Genomic DNA, 23,197 nt, shown 5'->3' on the forward strand with positions numbered 1-23,197 from the left:
GCCTTGTGAATGCCGGACCCTCATTCTCACCCTCCGTCCACCTCGCCCTCTGCCCTGCTGGTTCACGCGCCAGCCTCTGGCTTTCCACACTCTGCCATTAGACTCTGGTCTAAAACAAGAGGAAGATGATGTCGCCAGCAGGGGTGGGGGGCTGGTACGCATCTTCTTCCCCACCAGCTCTGTTCCACAAACAGGGTCCAACGGCGATTGTGCGCATGCCCAAGGAAGGTGTATTTCAAGAGCGGTACCCCAAGCTGCACACACCCAGGCAGCAACAGCCGTTGGCCCTGGTGGAGAGAGAGCAGCTGGAGAGGCTGAGACAGCAGAGTCTTTAGTATTTGTTGGTCTGAAGGTGAGACATGGAGTGGAGAGGCCGGGTGACTTGGTTGTCACCTGCCAGCTTAGTGGCCCGGCTGGAGCCACACAGCTCACTTTGTGTGACACAGTTCCATGTGCTTCTGCCAGGCCATCCTTTCTGAGCACGCACTGCTTTGTGGCAGGCTAAATCGCCTGGCTTGGCAGTGGGCAGGGAGAGGGGCCCCATGGCCCAGCCTGCATTCCCACAGGAGGGCAGTGTATTCCCAGGGACACCACACCCGAGCAGGCAACTTGGGACACTGCTTTCTTATGTGGGGTAACCTCCGCTCCATCCTTGGGAAGGAGCCCCCTTTATACCCCTCCTTAGTTGGGGTGCATTCATACACACTTGGATTAGAAAGACTCCAGGGTGCGAGGAGGCAAGGAAGCTGCTTGCAGGGAGAAGGAAGGGCTTCTGAGAGAGGGAGGGCAAGAGGAAATCTGGCTTCAGCACCAGATGCCCCCCCTCCCCGACTCTGTGGGCAGGGGGATGTCGATGGAGGTGTACCCAGCCAGCTAATGTGCTTCAAACTTTGAAAGATTAGCCGCCACCCTACCCGCCCTCCTCCTTGGGAAAAACTTTTCCTGGAAGCTGGAGCATCTTTGCATGTGGACACCTGGGCGTGCACACACACACAAACACACGCATGTGCACTGCTCACCAGGAGCAGGTACAAGAAAGAGCATGCCTTTTCCTCCTGGCTGGAGAGGAAATTGACCTGCAACTCTGAACTCGGGCCAGGCAGGGCCACACGCCCAGGTGAGCAATTGGAGAATAAAGGCATGTGGCAGAGTGGGGGCAAGGGAGGGGGACTACAGAGAAGGGAACCAGGTGACAGCAGGCTGACAGGGAAGGGCCTCGGGGCACACTGCCAGGCAGCAGGAAGGCACAGACCAGGCAGCAGGGTGGGCACTCCCACTCTGGGATACCCAGCCAAGCAGGGAGGAGAAGAGCCATGATCTACCGTGTCTGTCAACTAAGAACAACACAGCCCGGCCATCCCATCCCATCCCATCCCACTGCCATGCCTTCAGTCATCGAGTGATCGCACACGTGGCAGGTTCCCACCCAGAGAGCTCTCAGAGCCAGCTCGAAGGCAGGGAAAGGGGACGCGTTTCCTTTTGCAGGAGAGCCTGAAAGCCCTGGAGGAGAGAGGCATTCTCCGCCTTTGTGGTCTCTCCCCCCACCAGGTGGGGACCCACGTTTCAAAACGATGCTTTCCTTGAGTTTTGGAGTGAACCTTATTATGGCTTTCTCTTCTCTAGCTGATTTCCTGCGAAGCCCCTGTGAGCCCGCAGGGAATGATGATCACCGTGCTAAAGACAGAGTGGGTGGAGGTGCAACACTGTGCCCTAAGTTCTGAGGTTCCTTATGGGGGACCAGGGAACAGGTAGGGGCTGCCCACAGATCCCCATCAAAACCCGATAGAGATCTTGCAGTTAGGTTCCCTGTATCACAAGAAAACCCCAGCATTCGTGTGAGCCTGGGGCCGTAGGCCTTGGGGTTGGCTGGCCCAGGGTGGGCTCTTTGGGCCCTGGTTCATGTGTCAAAGAGAAGAAAGGGAATCTAGAAGGTGAGGGAGAAGCTGAATGAGGCAAGGCAGATCACTTCACTGCCTGGCTTCTCCTGGGGGTAGCCGATGGGTGGAAGGGAGAAGACACAGCCCCTGAAACGCTGGCCGACCCGTCAAAACACACAGTCACTGCAGCATTGATGGCAACCAACTTATGGCAGCCCCGTGTGGGCCAGAGCAGACCACTGCTCCCTAGGGTGTGCAACGACTCCTCTTTCAGCAGGACATCACTGGGACTTTTCCTCGGAGGCACCTCCGCGTGGACACCAACCTCCATCCTTGGAGTGACGAGCCAAATGTGTTGGCTGTTTGCACCACACAGGGACCCCGGTAAACCTCGATTGAGGTTGTATGGTGTTATGAGCACTCCTTAATTTTGTGTTTGCTCACAGCGCCCCAGAGAGTGATGCCATTCTTATATTGTCATTTCAAGCAGGGCTTCACCACTTCGGCTTTCTTGTTGTGTGGGGCTGGACGGGTTCTTGTGAGGGACAAGCTGTGTAAGATGCAGAGTGCACCACCCAGGCTGGGACAACACTGCAAATACCTCCAGACGCTATCCAAGGTCCCCTGTGGACAAAACCACGGGAGTTGAGAACCACCAAGCAAAAAGCTGCCCTGGGTGGGGGCTGGGAATGGGTCTCAGCCTCAGTTCCTGTCAGTTATGGCTGAGGAGCTGCCGGTGAACCACCTGTCTTAGAAAGGAGGGACCCAGGATGCATGTGCTCCCACCTGCTATTTATCGCCGCTCTGATCTCAGAGAGCCCTGTGCTCAAGGTCAGTGCTGTTTGGGGTGTTAGCGCCATCAAGTTGGCCTCTACCTCATGATGACCACGGTGGAACAAAGCAGCATTGCCATCTGTGTCACCCACAAGAGCAGCTGCAGATCAGACCACGGGCTCACCCAGCCTCTCTTCTTACTTCACCTCAGTCTGGAAGCTCTATACAAACAAGTGCAACATCATCAACCAGACCCACGACCATCAAGGGGATGCTGACTCCTAGCCACCCCAGAGAGGGCTGCCAAGACTGCAGATCTCTAGGGCAGCAGACCACCTCATCTTTCTCCCTAGGGGTCGCTGGTGGGTTTGAACCTCGGTCCCGGTGTATAACAGCCAAATGCTCCACACAGTAGCAGCACACAAACCTCCATGGACGGTGGGTAGTGGCTCCCCGTGAGGCGCATTGGCCAGAAATGGAGCCTTCCAGGTCTTCTGCACGGAAAGGGAAGCACTCTCTTACTGAGCCCCCACTGCCTGCTTCTTGAGGTCACTTCCCAGAGTCATTTCCCTGGACCAGTCGCCCACAGGCTAAATCAGGATGGGAAAAGATGGACATTGCATGCTTGCCGTTCTTTGCTAATAAAATTTCCAGTTTGTGCCCAAAGGGCTTTGTGCCAAACTGTCTGCTTCGTGGATAGAGGTACTATAACTTGATCCCATTTGAAGGCTCATTGTACCTAAATGTAATTAGGATGCACCAAATGACATCCTGTGGCTCTGCTTAGCAACCCAGTGGTGTAGACATTCAGGGTTTGTCATGACTACCAGACGGAGTCATTAACTAACTTCATGAAGGAAGTCATTTTTTTCATAAGTGCCTTAAACTTTAGACAAATGCTGGGGAGAGGGGGCGTAGCATCCTCTCAGTAGCATTAGTGATATTTTCCCAAGAAAATGTCATCAAGCCATCACAAACGGAAGGCCGGAAAGTGCCCCCTGTCTGTCTCACTTTTTAATTCAGACAGTGTCATTGTCTCCTCTTAGGGTGGCACAACGGAATGGTCCCAAATGCCATTGAATGTGCCTCAGTTTGGTATGTGAGGGTGGGTTCTCTGGGGAAGCAGCAGCAGTGACCTTTGCATGTATGTGGATATAGAAAGAGATTTCTACCAAGAAGTGGCTCACATGATTGAGAAGTGGGTCAGTCCGGTCTGATTCCAGTCTGGGTCAGATGTCAGCTGGAGGCTTCTCCTGACTCCTGGAGCTGCAGAGGCTGACACACAAGAAGCAGGAAGATGAAGCAGGAAGACCTCAAGCTGTTGGATACCAAGCTGAATGAATCCGAGATCGTCCAAGTGAATTCAAGGTCAGTCCTTAGCTGATGGCTTCTGGAATCAGCAGGCAATATAACAGGAAGTCGGTGAACCTGTTCAGGATCCATCCTGCCGCAGGAACAGCTAGCTTCCACATACAATTTGACAGCTAGCTATCACTTTATACTAAGCATTAGCTGTACCATGCATAATAACTCCTTCAATTGTATCAAGGCTGGGACCAAATTAAGGAAGTTTATTCTCCCTACAACTGGATATCTGCCTCAAAAAAGATCCCATTCTGGAGTTGACCACACTGTGTTAGATCATATCATGGGAGAGTCCTGGTGCACTCACATTGACATAAAACCTAATGATCACACCAGGGAATCCAAATACCCCAATATTTGAGTGGCTTAGCCACACTATTTTCACGTTTCTGACTGGAGCCCCATGAACTGTGGAACTGGTGTTAAGAAGCCAGGATGAGCCCCTAGTTCATCCTCCAGCTCTGTCTGCCTCATTGATCCAGTACTGCTGAGTCATCATGAGCGGAAGAGGGAGAGAAGAAACCAAAGAATAGGAAAGTTGTGTACATACGAGGTGTTGGAGAAAGAACTTCAGCAACTTTCTCACATCACCAAAATCCTCGTGTCAAGATTCTGTCCAAATTGGTAGAGCAAAACAGTGCTCATTGTGCCCTATCTTCAAGTGTGTGAGGGGGACACAGCCTACTGTAGCTTTTGGAGACAACCGCACTTTCCTCAGGAACGCCCTGGAGAAAGATGAGGCTTACTGCTCCCATAAAGAGTTACAGTCTCGGGAACCTACAGGGAAGTTCAATCCTTTCTTACAAGGTTGCCAGCGGTCAGAATCAACTCAGTGACAGCAAGTTTGATACTTTCCTGTGAAGCACAGACACCCTGAGAACAGTGCTGGAAGGAATGCTGTCTGAGAGAAAGCCCAAAATACCGAGGTCCTTACCCGTGGGCCTTGTTTGATCTTTTCCTTCCTCTGAAACCAAATGGTGATCTTAAATATCCGAATCAATCTGACATGGTAGACAAGCAGCTCCTCATATCTGCTCAGGGGACAAAAGGGCCATCCGCTAACTGAAGGTGGCTTCAACCTGTCGTTGCATGGCCTTCTGGTGATTTCTGCTCCCGGTGAGGGTGACAAGAACACAAACTGGCAGGTGACTCCCTGGTAACTCTTGCACAGGGAGCAAACGGTTCCAATTAGAGACGTGAAGAACAACAGTCAGGATGTTTGACCACGTTCTTTAAAGGGATGGAGCCATAAAAACCGTGGCAGGGAAATGCCTTCTGAAGGAGAAGCCAACACGTGTGTGTGCATGTGTGTGTTTGTGTGTGTGCGTGTGAGCACAAAAACAATCAGCTTTAAAGAATTCAAAATAAAACACAGATTTCAGTTGTTATTTTGCAGAGCAGTAGGGCTCCATCCTGCCCATTTTCACAGCAGCAAGTGTCTTGATCGAATTGTTTGGTGGTTGTTTCCTCTCCCCCGTGGACAATGCCATGCACCCGTAGGGCATGAGCCAGCGAGTGGAGAGCACGGCTCACCGTGGTTGTTGGTAGCTGTCGTCTCCCCTGAGGTTGAAATGCCGCCTTGTCAACTCCACATTTGGGGCCACAATGGAGAGAAAGTTCAAAGGCAGGTGTCTCAGGCCTCCCCTTCCACCTGCCTCTGACCGAGGCACAGAATGCAGGTCTTCATCAAAGTTCTAGATCACTGGTTTCTGGTGAACAGGCTACCTGTGAACACCTACCTGTGAGCAGTTAAGAGATTTCCTTATACTTCTATACATGTAGAAAATTATAAGAAAAATTCTTATAGCTTTGTAGGTAATCGTGTTAACTATAAATGAGGACAGTTTTCTATGTTCTGTTTCCACCTGTATCTGTCACTCATTTATCCCGGTTAGGATTTCCAGTATGGTGTTGCATAAGATTGGTGACAATGGACACACTGGCCTGGTCACCATCACAGCAGGAAAGCATTGTGGGGGGGTGTTTGTTATAAGAGCTGTAAAAGCCCCCAATAAAATGATTTTAAGAAAGAAAGAAAAAGGTTATTTTAGCTTTGCCTGTTGCTGGGTCGTTGAAAGTTTAGATCATGAATGGATATTGAATTTTGGCAAACGTTCTTTCTTCGATAGCAATTGAAATGATTGTGTTTTTCTTGTTGAGGCTGTTCATCGGGCAGATCACATTGATTTTTATAATATGTTGGTCCAATCTTGCATTCCCATAACAAATCCCCTTTGGGAGATGATTCTGTCTTCGTATAGTGCTCTCCAAACCACAGCAACACATTCTAAATCTTAATATACACTAAGATTGATTTTTAATCCAGCTTTATTAGAAATAGTGGCCTGTCATTTTATTTGCCTAGTTTTTGTCTTAAAGTAATTCTGGTCTCACAATATTTGGGAAGTGTCCCCTTTCCGATTGGGGTTCGTGTCACCGGCTCTGACCTTTGGTGAGCGATGGTTACAGCCTCAGCTCTGGTTTCAAAGTGGGTAGTCACTTCCCCCTCATTTCACTCTGCAGGGTAAAATTCCCACATGCAGAGTGAAGGAGTGAGCCCGGGAGTTTTTAAAGAACTCGATACATTTGCTTTGAAAGCGCTTCTTTCTCCATGGCCTCTGGTTGCTTTCTGGTTCCGTGGGATTTCCCTTGCTGGTCCTCTGTCAGAGAGCCGAGACACCTGCTTCCCCCACTTTGCCACGCACTCTCTGTTGACGAGGCCCACGTCTCTGGTGCCAAGCCCAAGAGGCGCATGGCGAAAGGCACAGTGAGGGTTGACCTCCTCTTCTTAGCCCCACAGTTATCTCCAAGTAGAGAGGAAGGCTCCTTGTCCTCAGAGATTTAGGCGCCTGCCAGCCGCTGCCGTTATCACTGCTGGTGCCCAGAGACCCCTTACCCACTCCTAGAGGCACCACGAGGAGCTTTTCCTGAAGCCCTTGCTCCCTGCTCCTGTTGTTCTCTTCCAGATGGTCGGCTGCCTGGGACCCAGGCTGGGGAATAACGGAGGGAAAAGGCCCAGGCTTGGAACAGTCAGTTGGGTGGTACTTTCAGTGCTAGCTTCTTCCCCAAGCTACCTGCCATCATTTTCTTTCCAGAACCCTCAAATCGCAGCAGCACACACACAGACCAGTGGCATTCAGGGGAAGAGACTGGGTGGCGTGTGCCAACTCCCTCCCACTCGGCTCAGATGCTTGCCCATCGCATTGTGGTCCCCAAAGCCACGTAGAAGTAGCGAGTTGACGTTAATTTAAAAATCAAGGTGCAAGGTGTATTTCTGTGCTGTGGTGGTGCTGGCTGTGGAGTGATGTTGAGTTGATTAGGGGTCATAGTGTGTTAGGCTGGGATTTCTAGAGAAGCCCAAAACTAGGTACACGCATCCATGTATGAGAAATATCTTTATATCGTGAGAGAAAGTTATATCAAGGAAGTGACCCCACCCAGTCCAGTTCAAGTCCGGGGATCAGATAGCAGCCAGAGCCCCCTCCAGACTCACAAAAGTGCAGGTCCGTGAAGCAGAGGAAGGTTGAGTGGGAAGCGGGGAGATCCCAGCCGATTGGCGCAGTCACATGGATCCAAGCTTGGCCGGGAGCTGAACATGACAGGGTGCAAGGGCCGCCCCCTGAGCCAGACACAGAGTCTGGGCAAGCAGGAGGGTGAAGAGGGGCAAAGGAGAGGGAAGTTCTCTACAGCACCTTTTATAAAAAGGCCAAAACCCAAGGAGACCTCCTTAGGCTATGGCCTGATTGACCGATTAAACTGTACCCCTGCCTCCACGCAGGTGCGAGGTGACAAAATCTAACCATCACACAAAGCAACCGTGTGACAGAGTAGCACTCCCCCTCCTCTGGGGTCCCTAGGCGGTCTGTCATCTCCATGAGAGCAGACTGACAAGCCTTCCTCTCTAGACGAAACGGCACTGTTTCTGTTAGCAGGTGAGCGCTTAACCGCGTACCCCAAGGGTGCCTTGTTGTGAAGATACAAAAGGCAAAGTCAGAAAACAGAAAGACAGCCCCCCTGAATCTTGACCTTCCTCGAGAACGCAGTCAATAAGAAATCTAAACCTTTAAGGCCCATCACCATTCGGATGGCTTTTCGACTCCTTTGTTTTTCAGAAAAGGAACTCTAGTGTTGCAGTGGTTACATGCCGAGCTGCTGACCGCAGGGTCGGTGGTTCAAACCCACCAGTCACCCCACAGGAGCAAGAGGAGGCTGTCTGCTCCTGTAAAGAGTTACAGTGTCAGGAACCCGCAGGAGCAGTTCTGCCGTGTTCTGTAGGTCACTGAGTTGGAGTCCCCTCCGTCATGGTGGGTTTGGTTTGGGTTGGCCCTTCCATAGTTGATCTTGGCTGGAATAAAATATAAGTAAAAATATATACACTTCAGTTAGTAGCATTATTCTTTATATAAATATCATCACTTTTTCTGCAGTCAGGCTTAAGGTTAATAAGCATTTAAACAACATTAAAATAATTGTATTATCATATATGCCCTGTACAAAGGTTCATCTTAAGAAGGATTCATTTCTCTAAGCTATCAAATAAATCCACGAGAAATGCTAGAAACGTATATTCTTGATATTATTTCCTTCTTGTCCCAAATGTCCTGTCTTATTCTTTCCACCTATTTCCCGTGTATAATTCTTCTTTCTTGCCGAGACATCTTTCTTGTACAAGTCCCCTCAAAATATTGGGTAAGTACTTTGGTGTTTCGCAGATGGGAGGAGAGAGAAGAAAATGTTTGGTGCCACTTAGGAATGCCCTCTCTTACGGCAGTTAGATTTTATGTCAACTAGAACCTGTGTAGGGTACAGTCTGAATTGCCATTCGGGTCACAGCCTGAGGACACCGCCTTGGGAGGGTGGCCTTTTTTATCAGAGATACTGGGAGCTGCTTCTCTCTCTTGCCCTTCACCTTCCTCCTTGCTGGGATTCTGTGGCTGCCTTCAGGGGTGGCCCCATCTGGGCCACTGACCTGTGTTGCTGTCGGCCCCCTGCCATGTCTCCACCAACTTGGATCCATGCAACCCTGCCCGCGCCAGCCTGTCACCTCCCTGCTTCCCGAGTCACCTCTCGGCCTCGCCGGCCTGCAGTTGTGACCCAGAAGAAGGCCCTGGCCACCATCGGGCCGTGCACTTGAGTTGGGCTGAGCTGCCTTCTGGATATAAAATTACTTCTTGCTAGAACATTCTTTGAGAGAGCTATATATGACTGTTACTGATTCTGTTTCTCTGAACAGCCCACCCTAACACATGAGGGTGTTCTTTCTCTAAAAATGTATTATCTTAGAACGATATACTATCCACATGTGATAAAACATGTGGACAGTCTATTGTCAGCTACCTGATTGGAACATAACAATTTGAAAATGTGGAAGGCACGTAGAGTCCACCACAAAGAGAAAGTAGTCGATGCTTTCCTCTTCTTCCAGAAAATTCTAACCATGATTCCCACTGACGAAGAGAAGCAGAAGATCCAGGAAGCCCAGCTGGCCAACCCAGAGGTGCCCCTGGGCAGCGCCGAGCAGTTCCTCCTCACGCTCTCCTCCATCAGCGAGCTGTCGGCACGGCTCCACCTCTGGGCCTTCAAAATGGACTATGAAACTACCGAGAAGGTAAGCCGAGCGGCCACGGCCGCAGCCTCTTTGCTGAGGAAAACCTGCTCGGTGTTTTGGGTGGTGCCGGCCGTGTCTGGGGCAGGGCTTGACGGGTGCATCGTAGCGTGTGACTCAGGTGTATCCATGTTCCGTGACCTGCTGGCGGGAAGTATCTGAAATATGCTAACGTCTCTATCTGCACCAGCCTCAGCACGGCAGGGCTGATTACAATGTCTTCTCCCCCCTCTGAATGCTCCTTAGAGAAACTTGGAAACTACAGAAAGCGTAATATAAAACATGCCCTTGTCATGGCACAATCAACCATCACATCACCCTTCACTCTGGCCGTCATTACCCAAGCTGTGACTGGCGGTGGCAATTCACAGGTCACTCGGTACCTTCCTGAGCCTGTGCTCATTAGAAAGCGGAGGTGAGACAAGTTGCCCGAGGTGCAGACCTGAGAAAAGGCGGAAGGAGCCCTTGTGGAAGGTAGAAGGAGGGGGCCCATCTGGTGCAGGAAGTGGGAGGAAGCAGGGTCGTCCTTTGCAGATTGAGCAGAAGAACTCGTGGTTGATGCACAGGGAGAGAGGAACTGGAACTAGGTGGGAGCTTCACGGAGGGGAAGTGTCTAGAGAAGGCGGATTTAAAAGTGCAGATGGACGAAGAGGCTGCATGGTCTCCAGCTTCCTGCAAAGGAGGTAGCAAGTACTTTGCCCAGGGCCACAGAGAGGGCAGTGGGTTTGGGGACCTCATGGGGGACTGTGGTATTTTCATCAATTTGGGGGCTAAGCAGGGGTAGGATCTAAGACTGCCAAGGTGACTCGTGTGCCTTGACCACAACCAGTCCGCACATTGAGGGGACTTTCTCTAACAAAATGAGGTCGCATCAGGGAGGAAATGGACAAGTGGGTCAAGCTCTTCTGGGAATTGGCAGAGCCAGCCAGGCTGAAGCTCGGCTGGAAAGAACAACGCGGAACCTCCTGGCTTTGGGGTTGCGACCAGGGGAGGCCCACCGTAAGGACATGGGAGGCTACAGGGAAGGAGGGGGTGATGAGACCATGAAGCTACAGAGCAGACTGGGTGTCAGAAAGAATGGCAGTGAGGAAGACAGTGGCCTCCCGCTCTAAGAGACAGCCAGTCTCCAGGTGACTAGAGGGGAGGTTATGGGACCTAGAGTGGCCCAGGGACAAGGGGACCACCGTTTCCCACAGGGGCAGAGAGGAAGATAGCAACGCTAAAAGAGCAAATGAAGAAAGAACCCTGTACTTCAGCCCTGGTCAGGATAGAGACTGGGGAGGGCGTGACCGAAAGGTCTTGTCTGGGTTGAAAGACCAGCAGGAATGAGGGAAGACAGCGCTGGTGACACCGGCACAGTCTCCTGTTAGCAACAGCTGCCCCCCGAGACTCCTGGTTTCCAATGGAGAGCCATGGATGATGACATCAACTGCCCGCGCCACCTTCCAGCACCTCTCCACACCTGAGAGCCCACGCCCATCCCAAGAGATGGCCCTGTGCTCAGAACTGCCTTCCTTATCACCTCGGGCTAAAGTTTAAAAGAACAAAGTAAAAAACAAAAAACACTCTTCATTATCATCATCTTTGTTTTTCAATAACTGAAAGGAAGTGGCGGAACCGCTTTTGGACCTGAAGGAAGGAATAGACCAGCTGGAGAACAATCAGACCTTGGGCTTCATCCTGTCCACTCTGTTAGCCATTGGGAACTTTCTGAACGGAACCAATGTAAGTCTTTCACATTCCTTAGCCTCTTGACTCTCGGGGCCCTCCTCGGGGTAAGCCTCTGGTCCACCAACGCACAAGTGAGCAACTTTGGCATCATCCTCCCCAAATATTGAGGGAATGTTGGCCGTAACATAGCCAGGCCTACTTATTTGAACTACATCTTGATGCATGGAAGTAAACATCCCAAAATGAGCATACTGTTTCTTACACAGCTTGACTACTCTCAAATTTGACATTAAGGATAATATTTTATGTGCTTTGTTGAGGTCCCCCCCCCCAGTCTTATCGATTAAATGTGTGTGATCCACATTCTGATAATTAAATGAAACATGTTAATTGGTCCGAGTGACTTGGCTAGGAATTAGGGAGACAATAGGACCAGGGAGAAGGAAGTGCAGATACCCAGAGCATCCTGACTTAAGGTAGAGTCTCAGGTGGTCCTATGAGCCAGAACTGCCCCTGTTCGTTTGGTTTGGGTCCCGGGAAGTGGCTGGATTAAAAGGGTCGTAGGCCCATCCACTTGTGATCAGTTCAGAAGAAGGGGCTCTGTGGCCTGAGAAGCTTCGGTCTCAGAAAACCGAAATGTGTGATTTTCTTAAGAGCCTGCATGAGATGTGTGTTCCCTGTCTTTTTTTTTTTTTTTTGTATGTTTATGCCACAGGCCAAAGCGTTTGAGTTAAGCTACCTCGAGAAGGTTCCAGAAGTCAAAGACACGGTGCACAAGCAATCGCTTCTCCACCACGTTTGCACCATGGTGGTGGAAAATTTCCCAGACAGCTCTGATCTGTACTCGGAGATCGGGGCCATCACCAGGTCAGCCAAGGTACGTCTTGCTAGAACTCCAACAGTCCTCTCTGTGCAACCCTTGCTCTGTGAAGCCAAGCACCAAATGCTGCCTGCATCCCTGCTCCAGCAAGCTTGTGAATATGATTTGTTGCGTGCCGTGTCTGAAGAACTTGTAAGGTATCTTTTCCCTCTCTCTGCTTCTCCATCAGATTCTTTCCTACTGAGATATGTAAGGCAGCCCGCCATCCCAGTCATGACTCCCCTGTCCGCTAGTGGGCAGTGTTGCTCACCAGGATGGATTCTCCCCATGACTACATGCCACACCTTGCTCTCACACACAGTCCTGGAATCAATTCCAACTCGTAGTAATCCTAGAGGACAGGGTAGGACTGCCCCTGTGGGTTTCTGGGACTGTAACTCAAATAATTTTTAAAAATTATTGGGGGCTCTTACAGGTCTGACAATCCATACCTCACTGGTATCAAGCACACTTGTACATACATTGCCATCATCGTTTTCAAAGCATTTTCTTTCTGCTTGAGGTATCAGCTCCTCATTTTTTCCTCTCCTTCCCCCACCCCCCCACCCTTGTAACCCCTTGAAAATTATATATTATTTTCTTATCTTACACTATCCGTTCAGTCTCCCCTCACCCACATTTCAGTTATTTGTCCCCCTGGGGGGGTTTATGTGTTGATCATTGCCATCTGTTCCCCCTTTCTCCCCCTACCTTCTCCCTACCCTCATGGCATTCACTACTTCTGGGGCTGCCTTTAGGGAGTCAAAAATGTGAGGTTGCATTTTGCTCTTCCCAAGACTCCTGTCAGCTATGGAGCCTAGAAGTGGAGCATTTCCACGTTCTGTGCACCCCCCAGATGGGTGCAGATCTGGTGCTGAAGAAACAAGGCTGGATAGTGTATCGACGCAGGTTTGTAAGTTTAGTACATAGTTCATGTCTGTGTGGTCTTAGGGTGTATTAGAAAACAGGCCATTGCAGTTGTGGGAACCCCCATGGCCTGTGCTGCAGGAGACTCTCTGAGGCTGAACACCCCCCAGAGGAACGCAAGCGTACTAGCACAAGGAGACGTGAAGGTTCTGGGGGGGACTGGGAAAGGCAGCTGGGAGAGCTCGTGTGGGGCACAGGAGCCAGGCCAATGTGGAGAAAACACCAGGTGAACTGCAGAGCAGGAGTTAATGGCAGACCGTCCGTTAGTCCTGGGGCGTGCGTGGTAGGCAGAGGAGGGGAAGCATGGAGAGACAGGAGCTCCACTAAGTGCCCTACACAAAGCCCTCCTTCCCACGCCGCCTTCGAGAGAGGCCTGGAAGCCTCCTTCCCCTGCCTCCAAAGCCATGGGCTTGGCAGCTGCCAGGAGCACCCACAGAGCATCCTGCTTGTGGCCTGACCATGAGGGAGGAAGAAGCATGGGCAGCCACTCTACAGGCCAGAATTCTAACAAACGGCACCCGAGACACACAGCCCTCTGCATTTAACAGGCACCTCGTGGGTTTCACGTCGGGCTGCTACCAACCATTCCTCAGGAGAAAGACGAGGCTTTCTGCTCCTACAAAGATTAACAGCCTCAGAAACCCACAGGGGCAGTTCTACTCCATTCTGTAGACTGTGCTAAGTGGAATCCACTCCATGGCAGAGAGCTTGGTTCGGTAAGGCTATCTTAGGAGCCCTGTGCAGCACCTAGCTGCTCAGGGGCAGTTGAGCAGTTTAAACCCGCCAGGCACTGCCTGGAAGGGCTGTGGCAGTCTGCTTCCACAGAGATGCCAGCTTCGGAAACCCTGTGGCAGTTCGACGGTGCTGCAGCAGGGACCGGGGCTTACCCAGGGGCAAGGGGCTTGGTTTTGCTGCTGTCCTGTCGTTCTGGGGTCTTTCACAGACATGACTGTAGTCTCCTAGCCGAGGCAAAAAGCCTGACTCTCCCCAGCAAGGGGTGCTCCACTTGCTGCCTTGCCACACCCCATGAGCTCCTACCTCCTCAGGGGTGTCTAAGGGCAAGCCTGGTGCTGGGATGCACCGGCCTGGCTGGGCGACCAGCTGACGGGGGCTGCTAGGCCTCCAGTTGCATCAGTGAGCCCAACTCTCAAGCAACAACTCAGTGAACCACGTCTCAGTGACAGGCTCCCCACCTGGCTCCCATGAGCCATGTGCTTGTGTCCCTCCACGGTGGCCATGTGAGGGCTCACGGCGGGCTTGCTCCTGGCCAGAAGCCCTCTCCCCATCATGGCTGTGCTCCCGCTCTGCGCTTCCCACACCGCTGCCCAGGCACCACTGCTTATAGGCACAAAGCCCCTCACTTGTGTTTGGGAAAGGGCAGTGCCGAAGAACAGACGGCAGAGAGAGTTCTGCCAATGACGACGAGACTCGGCTCTGCCTCCTGTGTCTCAAAGGCCACCTCGCCGTTGTAGAAGCCAGCTGTCCATCCAGTGTGTCCGGGGCCTCTTCCTGCCCGGCGCTGGCAGGCTTCAGTCCTTCTTTTTGGTCTTTGTAGTTCCTTTACCCTAAACAAGAAGACCAAACCGGCTCCATTGTATTGTAGGACCCTAAATGCTCAGGGCTTCTGGCAAAATCTTGTGAATCCCAGGGCTTTACCTTCTCAAGACATCTCTGGACACTCGTGTCTTGGCCCGTGCTCAGCAGCAGGCCACAGTCCCTGACACACGTTCTGTTCACTTGGTCCTCCCTGTTACCCTGCTGGAGGTGGGAGGTCACTCCAGCAAGTCCCCTCAGGGACACTTGCCTCTGGACCCTGCTCTCTTAACTGCCATCAAGAGCGTTTTGAAGCAACCAGGGTCTCCACTCCTCCCCTCCTTCTGACTTGGGTTTGGCCAGTCCTTACCCTCCCACCATTTGTCCCTCCATAGGCACCTCCATCCCTCCTGTCAGCTCACCTGTCTGCCTGAGTATTTCCCTTTCCCTCCCCGCCTCCCCTTCTCGTCTCTTTTCCCGGATCCACAGCTCCCTCCAGGAGACAGGCTTTCTCCAGGATTTTGTTCATGAGACATTCACTTGGGACCCACATAACCTGTAGTCTAGAAGGTCTCTTATGTTGCAAAAGCCTTGTCCCTGGGGAACTCAGTCACCTCCAGCTGTTTGTGGTCTCTGAAACCAGTGTCTCAGCTGTGCCTTGCAAACATGGCTTTCTCTACTGGCAAAACCATGCACTCACATGTGTGCACACACTCAAGCACATGTATAGACACACAAATACCCCCAGAGACATGCACACACACATACCCACACACCAATGACAGTCACCTGCTGACACACCCCACCCCCATACATATCCCCCCACATACAGGAAGACGCACCCACCCACAGAGACACACACATAACCTGTGTGCACACAGATACACACATACATGCACATGTGTATACAGAGATAGGCTCCTACATACGCTCAAACGTGCACAGATGTACAAAGAGACATACCCACAAAGGTGTGCACATACACACCTATGTGTAGACATGTACACATACCAAGACACATCTGACTGAGACACACACCACTGAGACAAGTCCAGGTGTGCACACCTGGGTAAGCTCACACATATACACGCACATGCTGGGGCACACACAGGCCTGGTGGGTTCTCTCCATCCTTGGGTGCTTGGCGAAGCTCTGTCTGTCTGTACATCTGCACAGTGAGCTGCTCCTTGAGGGCAGGATGCGGGTGTCATGTGGCATCTACCTCTGTGTGCTAAGGCGTTAGCAGGAGCGCACCAGCCTCTGGGGGGGGGGAGGCGGACGAGTGAATGAGTGAGTGGGTGAATCGTTTGTTGCACGGAATGAAAGTGCTCATCCCAAGAAGCTGGCTGCCCCGCGGCTGATCTGGCCTGACGCGGCCCTGTGGGAGTGAGCGTGGACCTCCAGCGCCACGTGGAATACCATCTTTGAAGAGCACCAGTGCTCTGTAACGTTTTATGGGACTTCGCCCGAGTGCAGGCTGTGCTTGGCTCCATGGTCGTCACGTTTGAATTTTCAGTTCGCCAAGATGTTCCTACAAACGCTTTCCCTGATCTGGCCCCCCAAAGGTGGATCCTGCCTTGGCTCTCATGGGAGAACAGTTTTGCCCCTCCGTAATTTGCTGTCAAGATAATGGCCGTTACACGCGTGAGGGATGGTTAGCCGGCCAGTGTGCTCGGCGTCCAAGATGTGCATTTGGTGTGGATCCCGGCTGTTCCCGGAGGCGCCCCGGTGCCCCGTTCAGGTCGGCGTCTGGTGGTTTCGGCACGTTTGCAGCGTTCCTCCCTCTGATTTTCAGGTTGACTTTGACCAGCTGCAGGATAATCTGTGTCAGATGGAGCGGAGATGCAAAGCCTCCTGGGATCACCTCAAGGCCATTGCGAAACACGAAATGAAGCCCGTGCTCAAACAGCGGATGTCGGAGTTCCTGAAAGACTGTGCTGAGCGAATTATCATCCTGAAAATTGTCCACAGACGAATAATTAACAGGTAGGAGGGTGGGGGAAGTGTACGGGAGACGTCAGTACAATGGCTTGTTGAAAGTGGTCTGTGAACTAGGAGGTGGAGGTGGAGCTGACTACAGACTCTAGGGAGCTAGCAAATGCCTGTTGGTACGGATGTTTTACAGATACACACTACTCAATGGCTTGAGTCCATTTATTTCTCTTTCTGTCTCTCTCTCTCACACACACACACACACACAGCACAGCACAACACCATGGAATCTTGAAGCTGGGACATGAGAGACCATTTGCTTGGACAACCCACGTGATCAGGGCATTCCCTCCTGGGTGCCAGCACCTGCTCTGCCTGTGCCCCATCACAGGACGGCAGCTGGACCTTCACCTTGGCCTTTGGGGGGTCTCAGTGCTGGGTCCTGCCAATAGGTGACCAGATGTGAGGGTCATGCAGACCTGCAGGCCCGCACCTCCTAGAGCAGGTGCCACTGCTGGCAGACCAGGAGCAAGCCCCCCTGTCACTGCCCACGTGGAGTCCTCCCTGGGATGCCCAGCCCCTCCCGGCCACTCCCCAGCCCTGGTGCTGTAAACACATCACTCATCCTTCTTCAGGTCTGCCTTTGGCTCATTTTGTGTCTCTCTTCCCTCCCTCCTTCCTCCCCCCCCCCTTCCTCCCTCCCTCTCCCCACTTCTCCCCTCCCCATTTCCTCTCTCTGTACCTCCTCTCCACTCCGACCTTTTCCCCTCCTTCCTCCCCACCCCACCCCACCCCCATCTCTCCCCTTGTTGCCCTCCTCAAACCAATATAGGACTGTCAAAAACCGGGTCGTCTCCTCTAACGCACAAGCCCTCTTCTAGCTCCTGCTATTCGGTGATTATCCTTCCTGGCTCTTGATTTGGGCCTGGAAAGGGAGCTGTTTTTAAAAACATTGGCCACGACCAGCACTAAAAAAATAAAACACAACAGAATCTTCCCTCCAGGTTGACAACGTCACTTTAATCAGGCCTTTGGGGATTTGGTGGTTCAACTGCCAATGCCCCTAACTATCCCAGCATCTAGCCCTCATTGCTGCCCTCTGCGTAAGAGCTGATTGTGAGGGGGTGGGGGGTGTCTATGCTGATCCTGGAGTCAAGCCCACGCCGTTCTCAGTGTGGCTGAAAAGGGGAGGCGGGGCAGTGGGCCTGGCCCTTCATGCTGTGTGCGGTGCACTCAAACGCCACCTTGAGAAGCAAGAGCCACCGCTGCTGAAATACACACGGCTTTCCACCCTCGCGTCACGGGATGAGTCACGGGAAGCTCTCGTGTTTGGCCACACGGAGCGTCTGACACGAAACATAGAGTGCCGCACCATGTTGGCTCTGGCCTCCCTGGTAAGCTGGCCATCCTTAAAGGACGTGTTCCTGTCTGATCCGGGTCCCTGACAGAGAGGACAGGAGTGGCCAGCGTGCCCTGCAGGCGTGTAGTGACATTGATGGAGGGAGGCGGGGTGGTGCCGGCCCGGGACACGTACACCCGGGGAGCCCTGGGTTCCATCGAGTACGCGGCAGGAGTCCACTCTGTGGAACTGGGTGACGTGACGTGTACCCATCTTGTCGTCTGGAAGTGCTGGCAGATGTGCCCCTCAGGTTAGAAGGCACTGGGGACACACAGGGACCCCAGCAGGGGCCTTCCCAAACACCACGAAGACAGTACCTGATGGGGCAGGGTTTGATCCTGTTGGGCACGGGGTCCCCATGAGTCAGGGCCACCCTGGGGCCACCGTCCACAGCAGCAGTGTCTTGTGGAAACGGGCTGGTGAGCCAAGAGCCCCCCATGCTGGCGCTTGGCCTCCGGCACTTGGAGACGGAAGCCCCTCACCCTTCCTGGTGTGGTCACTGCAGGTTCCACTCCTTTTTGCTCTTCCTGGGCCACCCGCCGTACGCGATTCGGGAGGTGAACATCAACAAGTTCTGCAAGACCATCAGCGAGTTCGCGCTGGAGTACCGCACCACCAGGGAGCGGGTTTTGCAGCAGAAGCAGAAACGGGCCAACCACAGAGAGAGGAATCGGACCCGGGGGAAGATGATCACCGATGTAAGTACCGCATGCCAGCCCGCCGGCCCGCCCACCTGTTGGCAGGGCCACAGTTTGGAGGCTGGGCCCCTGCTGTTCCTGGACCCTGTGTGTGGAAATCTGCTGCATTCAGACAAGGGAGGACCTCAGGCATTTCCAACTCCAGAGCCGATGTAGGGGGTTGATTGGGGACGTTCAACACCAGCGCGGTGGCTGGTTGCAGGCATCTGACTGGAGAAAGGGTTGAGCCGTGGTCCAACGGACTCTTGAGTCACAGAACAAGGAGCAGTAGGAGACCCGGAGGCGGTGACTCTGCGGGCGTTTCCTGGCAGCAGCTGGGGTGACTGTGTGAATTTCCATGGCTTCCTTGCTCCTGGGCTCACCCCACCCAACCCCACCCCCAATCCTCCGCTAGGGCCTGAGCCAGCCCTGGCAGTGGGTGCAGGGGGCACTCAGATGGGAGCTGCTCAGGAAGTGGGGGATGCCAGAGACAAAGATACAACTTGCAAGTCCTTTCTTCCCCCTGGGCTTTCTCAGAATGGGAACATCCATCACTTGTAAGCCCCCAGGTCCTCCCGGGTCATTCAAGCCAAAGGGAGACATTTTCTGAGGCTCGCCCTCACTGCCGATCTATTCTCACTGGAAGAGACTGGTGGCGAATAAAGGCACCCCCCCCCCCTTGATGCTCCCTCAGGTCACTCTGAGAACATGTTGAAGGACTCCCCCCTCCCCACCTCTTTCATTGCTTCATTTGATGTCCATGAAGTTGATTTATTTGTGCCTGGATTTGAGAAGTCCATTGGGACAACCCTGGAACCAGTAGCCGTTGGAGACAAAGGGAATGCAATCTCTGGTCAGGCAGGTGTCTGGGGGCGGGATGAAATCGGGGCAGACGCCCTGTTCCGGCTGTGAGCTCTGCTGTGTCCTCACAGGGTTTGGAGGGCACCCCGTGATGGCGCCTGTACGGTGCACTTTACAACTATGCTTCCATTTTAAGGGCGCTCTGAGGAGAACCAGCAACTATTCTCCTCACCATCAGCTTCCCCCGTACCCCGTGGCTGTGGAATGTCCTAGAACCCCGGATGTGCGGGCTCTCTTCTGTAGAAGGGGCCCTTTCTGCCTCCCTCTGGCAATCCTGACTGCAGCATTGCCAGCTCCTGCAGGACAGCAACTAGGAAGCAAATTGAACCCACCCACTTGGGCCTACTGTGGCCCACATTGCATTTCAAAGGGGTATTTTTAAACATTTTAAAACAGGATCGTTTATTTTTCTGGAAATGAAACACGTTGGAGGGCGAAAAAATTACAAGCCCAATATGCTTACAGTTACGAAAACACACCAAACTTCGCCGCCAAATTCTTGAGATGTTTCAAGATCCCACTAATTTCTTAATTGTGTCCTTCTCTGAAAACATCCAGGTCTCCTAGTTACAAATGTTTCTAGGTTTGGGTCAGTGTTTCTGGATGTCGACTCAAAATTGTTTAAATGCCCATTAAAATCTGGACCGTATAGGGGATCCTCATGCTCAGTGTAGCACCTGTTTTTATTTAGCAAGGTGGCATCATTCACGTTGAAAGACTGCCACCCTCTGGAGGCTTTTGGAATTGCCACTCACAGCAACGTGTGCAGACCGCAGTTGAGGGGGATGTAAGGGCAATAAAGGACAGGACTACACCCCAAGGATTTCCACAGAAAATCACACGCATGCACACACAACCATGAAGTAAATTTAGAATCTCAGAGCCCCTGAATATAAGAACTAGAAGAGACTTTAGAGAGAACTGTTTGTAGGGCGTTTGGTTTTGTTCTTTTGTTTGAGACATTTGCCTGATGGACGGTGGTCTGGAACAAGGAACCCAGTGTATCTGCAAGGTGTGCGTGTACTTAAAGTTGTAACACAGAAGGAAAAGGCGATGAACATTTCAATTAGTTCCAACAATGAAAATATTTTGGAAACATAGTGTCAATACTTAAGGTAACAACAAGCTTATTAAAAACCCATCTTTAAAAACTCCTAAACTCAGTTGTAGGTTGTAGAATAAGATATAGTGCATGGATTCAGGTAAATTGCTTATGAGGATGAACACTAAATACCAGCGCCTTTGTCAGCACCTGCATGTATCGTCCCTGCCGGGTTTTTTTCCCCCAACAGTTATTGGCCGATAACTCACAGATCGTACAATTCTACAGTTCAGTCACATCAGCACCACAGTCAGTTAAGGAGCATTTCCTTCTTCTTTGACAGCTTTGTTCCCTGCCGTGCTTTCAATGCCATATACAGGACAAAGAGAGAGGGGGCGACAGACAGGACTGAGGCGATAACCAGAGAGAAGAGTTCAGAAAGATACAACACCCCAGGGCCACCCAGCCTGTCCAATCAATTCCAACTCTCTGCTGCCCTCCCTGCCAGTTCCCCAGGCCCGACACCTGGACAGAGGCCAAGCAGCGGGTGGATTAGAGCTCTGATCTTGGGGTTAGCAGTCTGATCATCACGCGGGTTTTCTAAGACCCTCTGTGTCCTAAGACAGTGAGCTCTGAAGACCATGCATGTCAGAGTTGGCCCTACAGGCTCACCCCCTCCCTCTCAACTCCGCCAGGCTCCTGGTTGCCCTTCTCTTTTCTCCCTCGGGCTGAGCTTCTCAGTCTTGTTACTTTTTAAAGGAGAGATGCTCGCCTCTTGTTTATCATTTCTTCCTAAAAGACCACAAGCCCAGACTCTGGTAGCACTGGACCAAGGGTGAGATGTAGGCAGGTCAGGGGAGGACACGGCTGTGGGCACAGGCTCCTGGTCCTTATGCAGTGGGCAGGTGGACTCCGTTCCCACTGCTCCTGCCAGTGCCCACTTCTTAGGCATCCTTCTGCAGAAAGACAACCAGAAGTTGACTCCCACAGGGCTTTAATGTTGCATTCGCACAACGTCCTGATCACATAACGTCCCATCTCAGAGTAGACCACAGACATGAAGTGACACATGCCTCTTAGTCCTTATGTTTGTCACCAAAACCACTCCAGATCAAGCAATGATGACAACAAGGTGGGGTGGGAGCAGCAGGGCACTCCTGCATGAGACACAGCCCCCCCTTCACCAACCCCAGCCCCCCTCTTCCATGTAAAGGATGAATCGCTTTGGGGGCAACTGAGAGGGCTATGTGGCTTTTGAGCATGCAGGCCCTTGAGTGTGTGCTCATTGCTGGATAAAGAATTAAACTCCAAGATTTAAAAGGTAGTAGAGCAAGACTGCCATCTCTTGTCACAATGCCACTTGGTTTAGGCAACAAGGACCACGAGGAACCGAAGCACTTCGTCACTGCCACTTTCCAAAGCTTAGTCAATGCTCAACACAAAACAGAAAAAAAAGTCCTTGTGTTTGATTTGCTGGTCTGGCTATGACCTTGGTGAAAATACTGACATTGAAGGCATGTTTAATTCACAATTGAGAATCTTATCCTCCAGTTATTTTTCAGGAAAAAGGGTATTTAGAGTTACTTAAGGAAGTTTGTCTAGTGTCCAGAGAACCAAAGAATCTCACCTAGAAGGAGCTGAATGACAGTCGTGTTTTATTACTTCAGATTTCCAGATTAAAGCTCCTTGTGTACTTGTCAGTAGAGAGAGGAAACGCGTGTTCTACATTTCATCTCACATCTGCGTGTCGTTTTTGTATGTTGTAGAGAGCCCTTGAAGATGTGCATTCCTCTGTACTCCTGCGTTGCTCAGTGGAATTCTTTTCTGTTGCTTGCACTGATGGCTGACTTGGAAGTTTGCTTTTTAAACTGTGTCCACCAAAAACAAACAAACTAAGTCACTATTTCCAAGTTAGCAGCCATGAGAAAAAGTCAAAGTTTTGCTGTATAATTTGAATGCCCTTGTATCTTTGAGGTCTATGTGATAGCCCATCCCTGATCCGAGAACTGGTGTCTCCTTGCCAACAAGCAGGTGCTCCCATCAAAATCAACCAGAAACAGGAGATACTTTAGTACATGAGGGGTGGAGGCGGGGCGGGGAATAGGTTTATTGAGCGAGGAAGTAATTGAAAGTACATGGCATCTGTCAGATGCCCAGCATGGGGAAGGTGTGAGTGAGACCCTTGGAAAGAGGAATACGGAATATGGGATTTGTCCAAACTTGTCTATGTGTGGAAGAGTTAACTCTAGCCCAGACCAGGCAGCCTGGCCGGGGAGGAACCCAGGCCCTGAGAAGGGGGGACCACAGCTGATGAGGAGGGACAGGGGAATGGAGGTGGCCCCACTGCCTGAGACCCTCAGGCCCAGAGATGGTAGTGGGTCCCACAGGACACAGCCAGGCACGAGGGGGCACAGGGCTGGGATGGGGGTGTGTGTCTATGGTGGTCAGGAAACCAGGTAAGCTGATCAGCAACACCTCGGGTAGGGCTCGGGGAGAAAACAGCCCCACAGGCTGGTCAGTCCCTCCAGCTTTTGGTCAGGACTGGTCTTCGAGCTCGTGGGGGACTTCCCACATCAGGAGGGTGCATGGGGCCAGTGGCTTGGGATTTGACATGACGCTGAGATTGTCTTCTCTTTGCCGATGCCTGGGCCTTCTAAGCGCCCCTTCTGTCTTTT

General features: G+C 52.0%; 1 protein-coding gene across 1 annotated transcript in view; it reads left to right on the forward strand.

Moving 5' to 3' along the window:
* FHOD3 (formin homology 2 domain containing 3) overlaps window positions 1-23,197 on the forward strand; it is a 521,276-nt gene that overhangs the window by 469,506 nt on the left and 28,573 nt on the right. Inside the window, 5 exon segments of the mRNA XM_004703087.3 lie at window positions 9,442-9,624; window positions 11,227-11,346; window positions 12,008-12,169; window positions 16,407-16,597; window positions 18,448-18,640. Coding sequence (XP_004703144.3) covers window positions 9,442-9,624; window positions 11,227-11,346; window positions 12,008-12,169; window positions 16,407-16,597; window positions 18,448-18,640 — 849 coding nt within the window.

Source organism: Echinops telfairi, unplaced genomic scaffold, assembly GCF_000313985.2.
Source record: "Echinops telfairi isolate 266 unplaced genomic scaffold, ASM31398v2 ScPeMD7_7400;HRSCAF=8409, whole genome shotgun sequence".
NCBI lineage: Eukaryota > Metazoa > Chordata > Mammalia > Afrosoricida > Tenrecidae > Echinops > Echinops telfairi.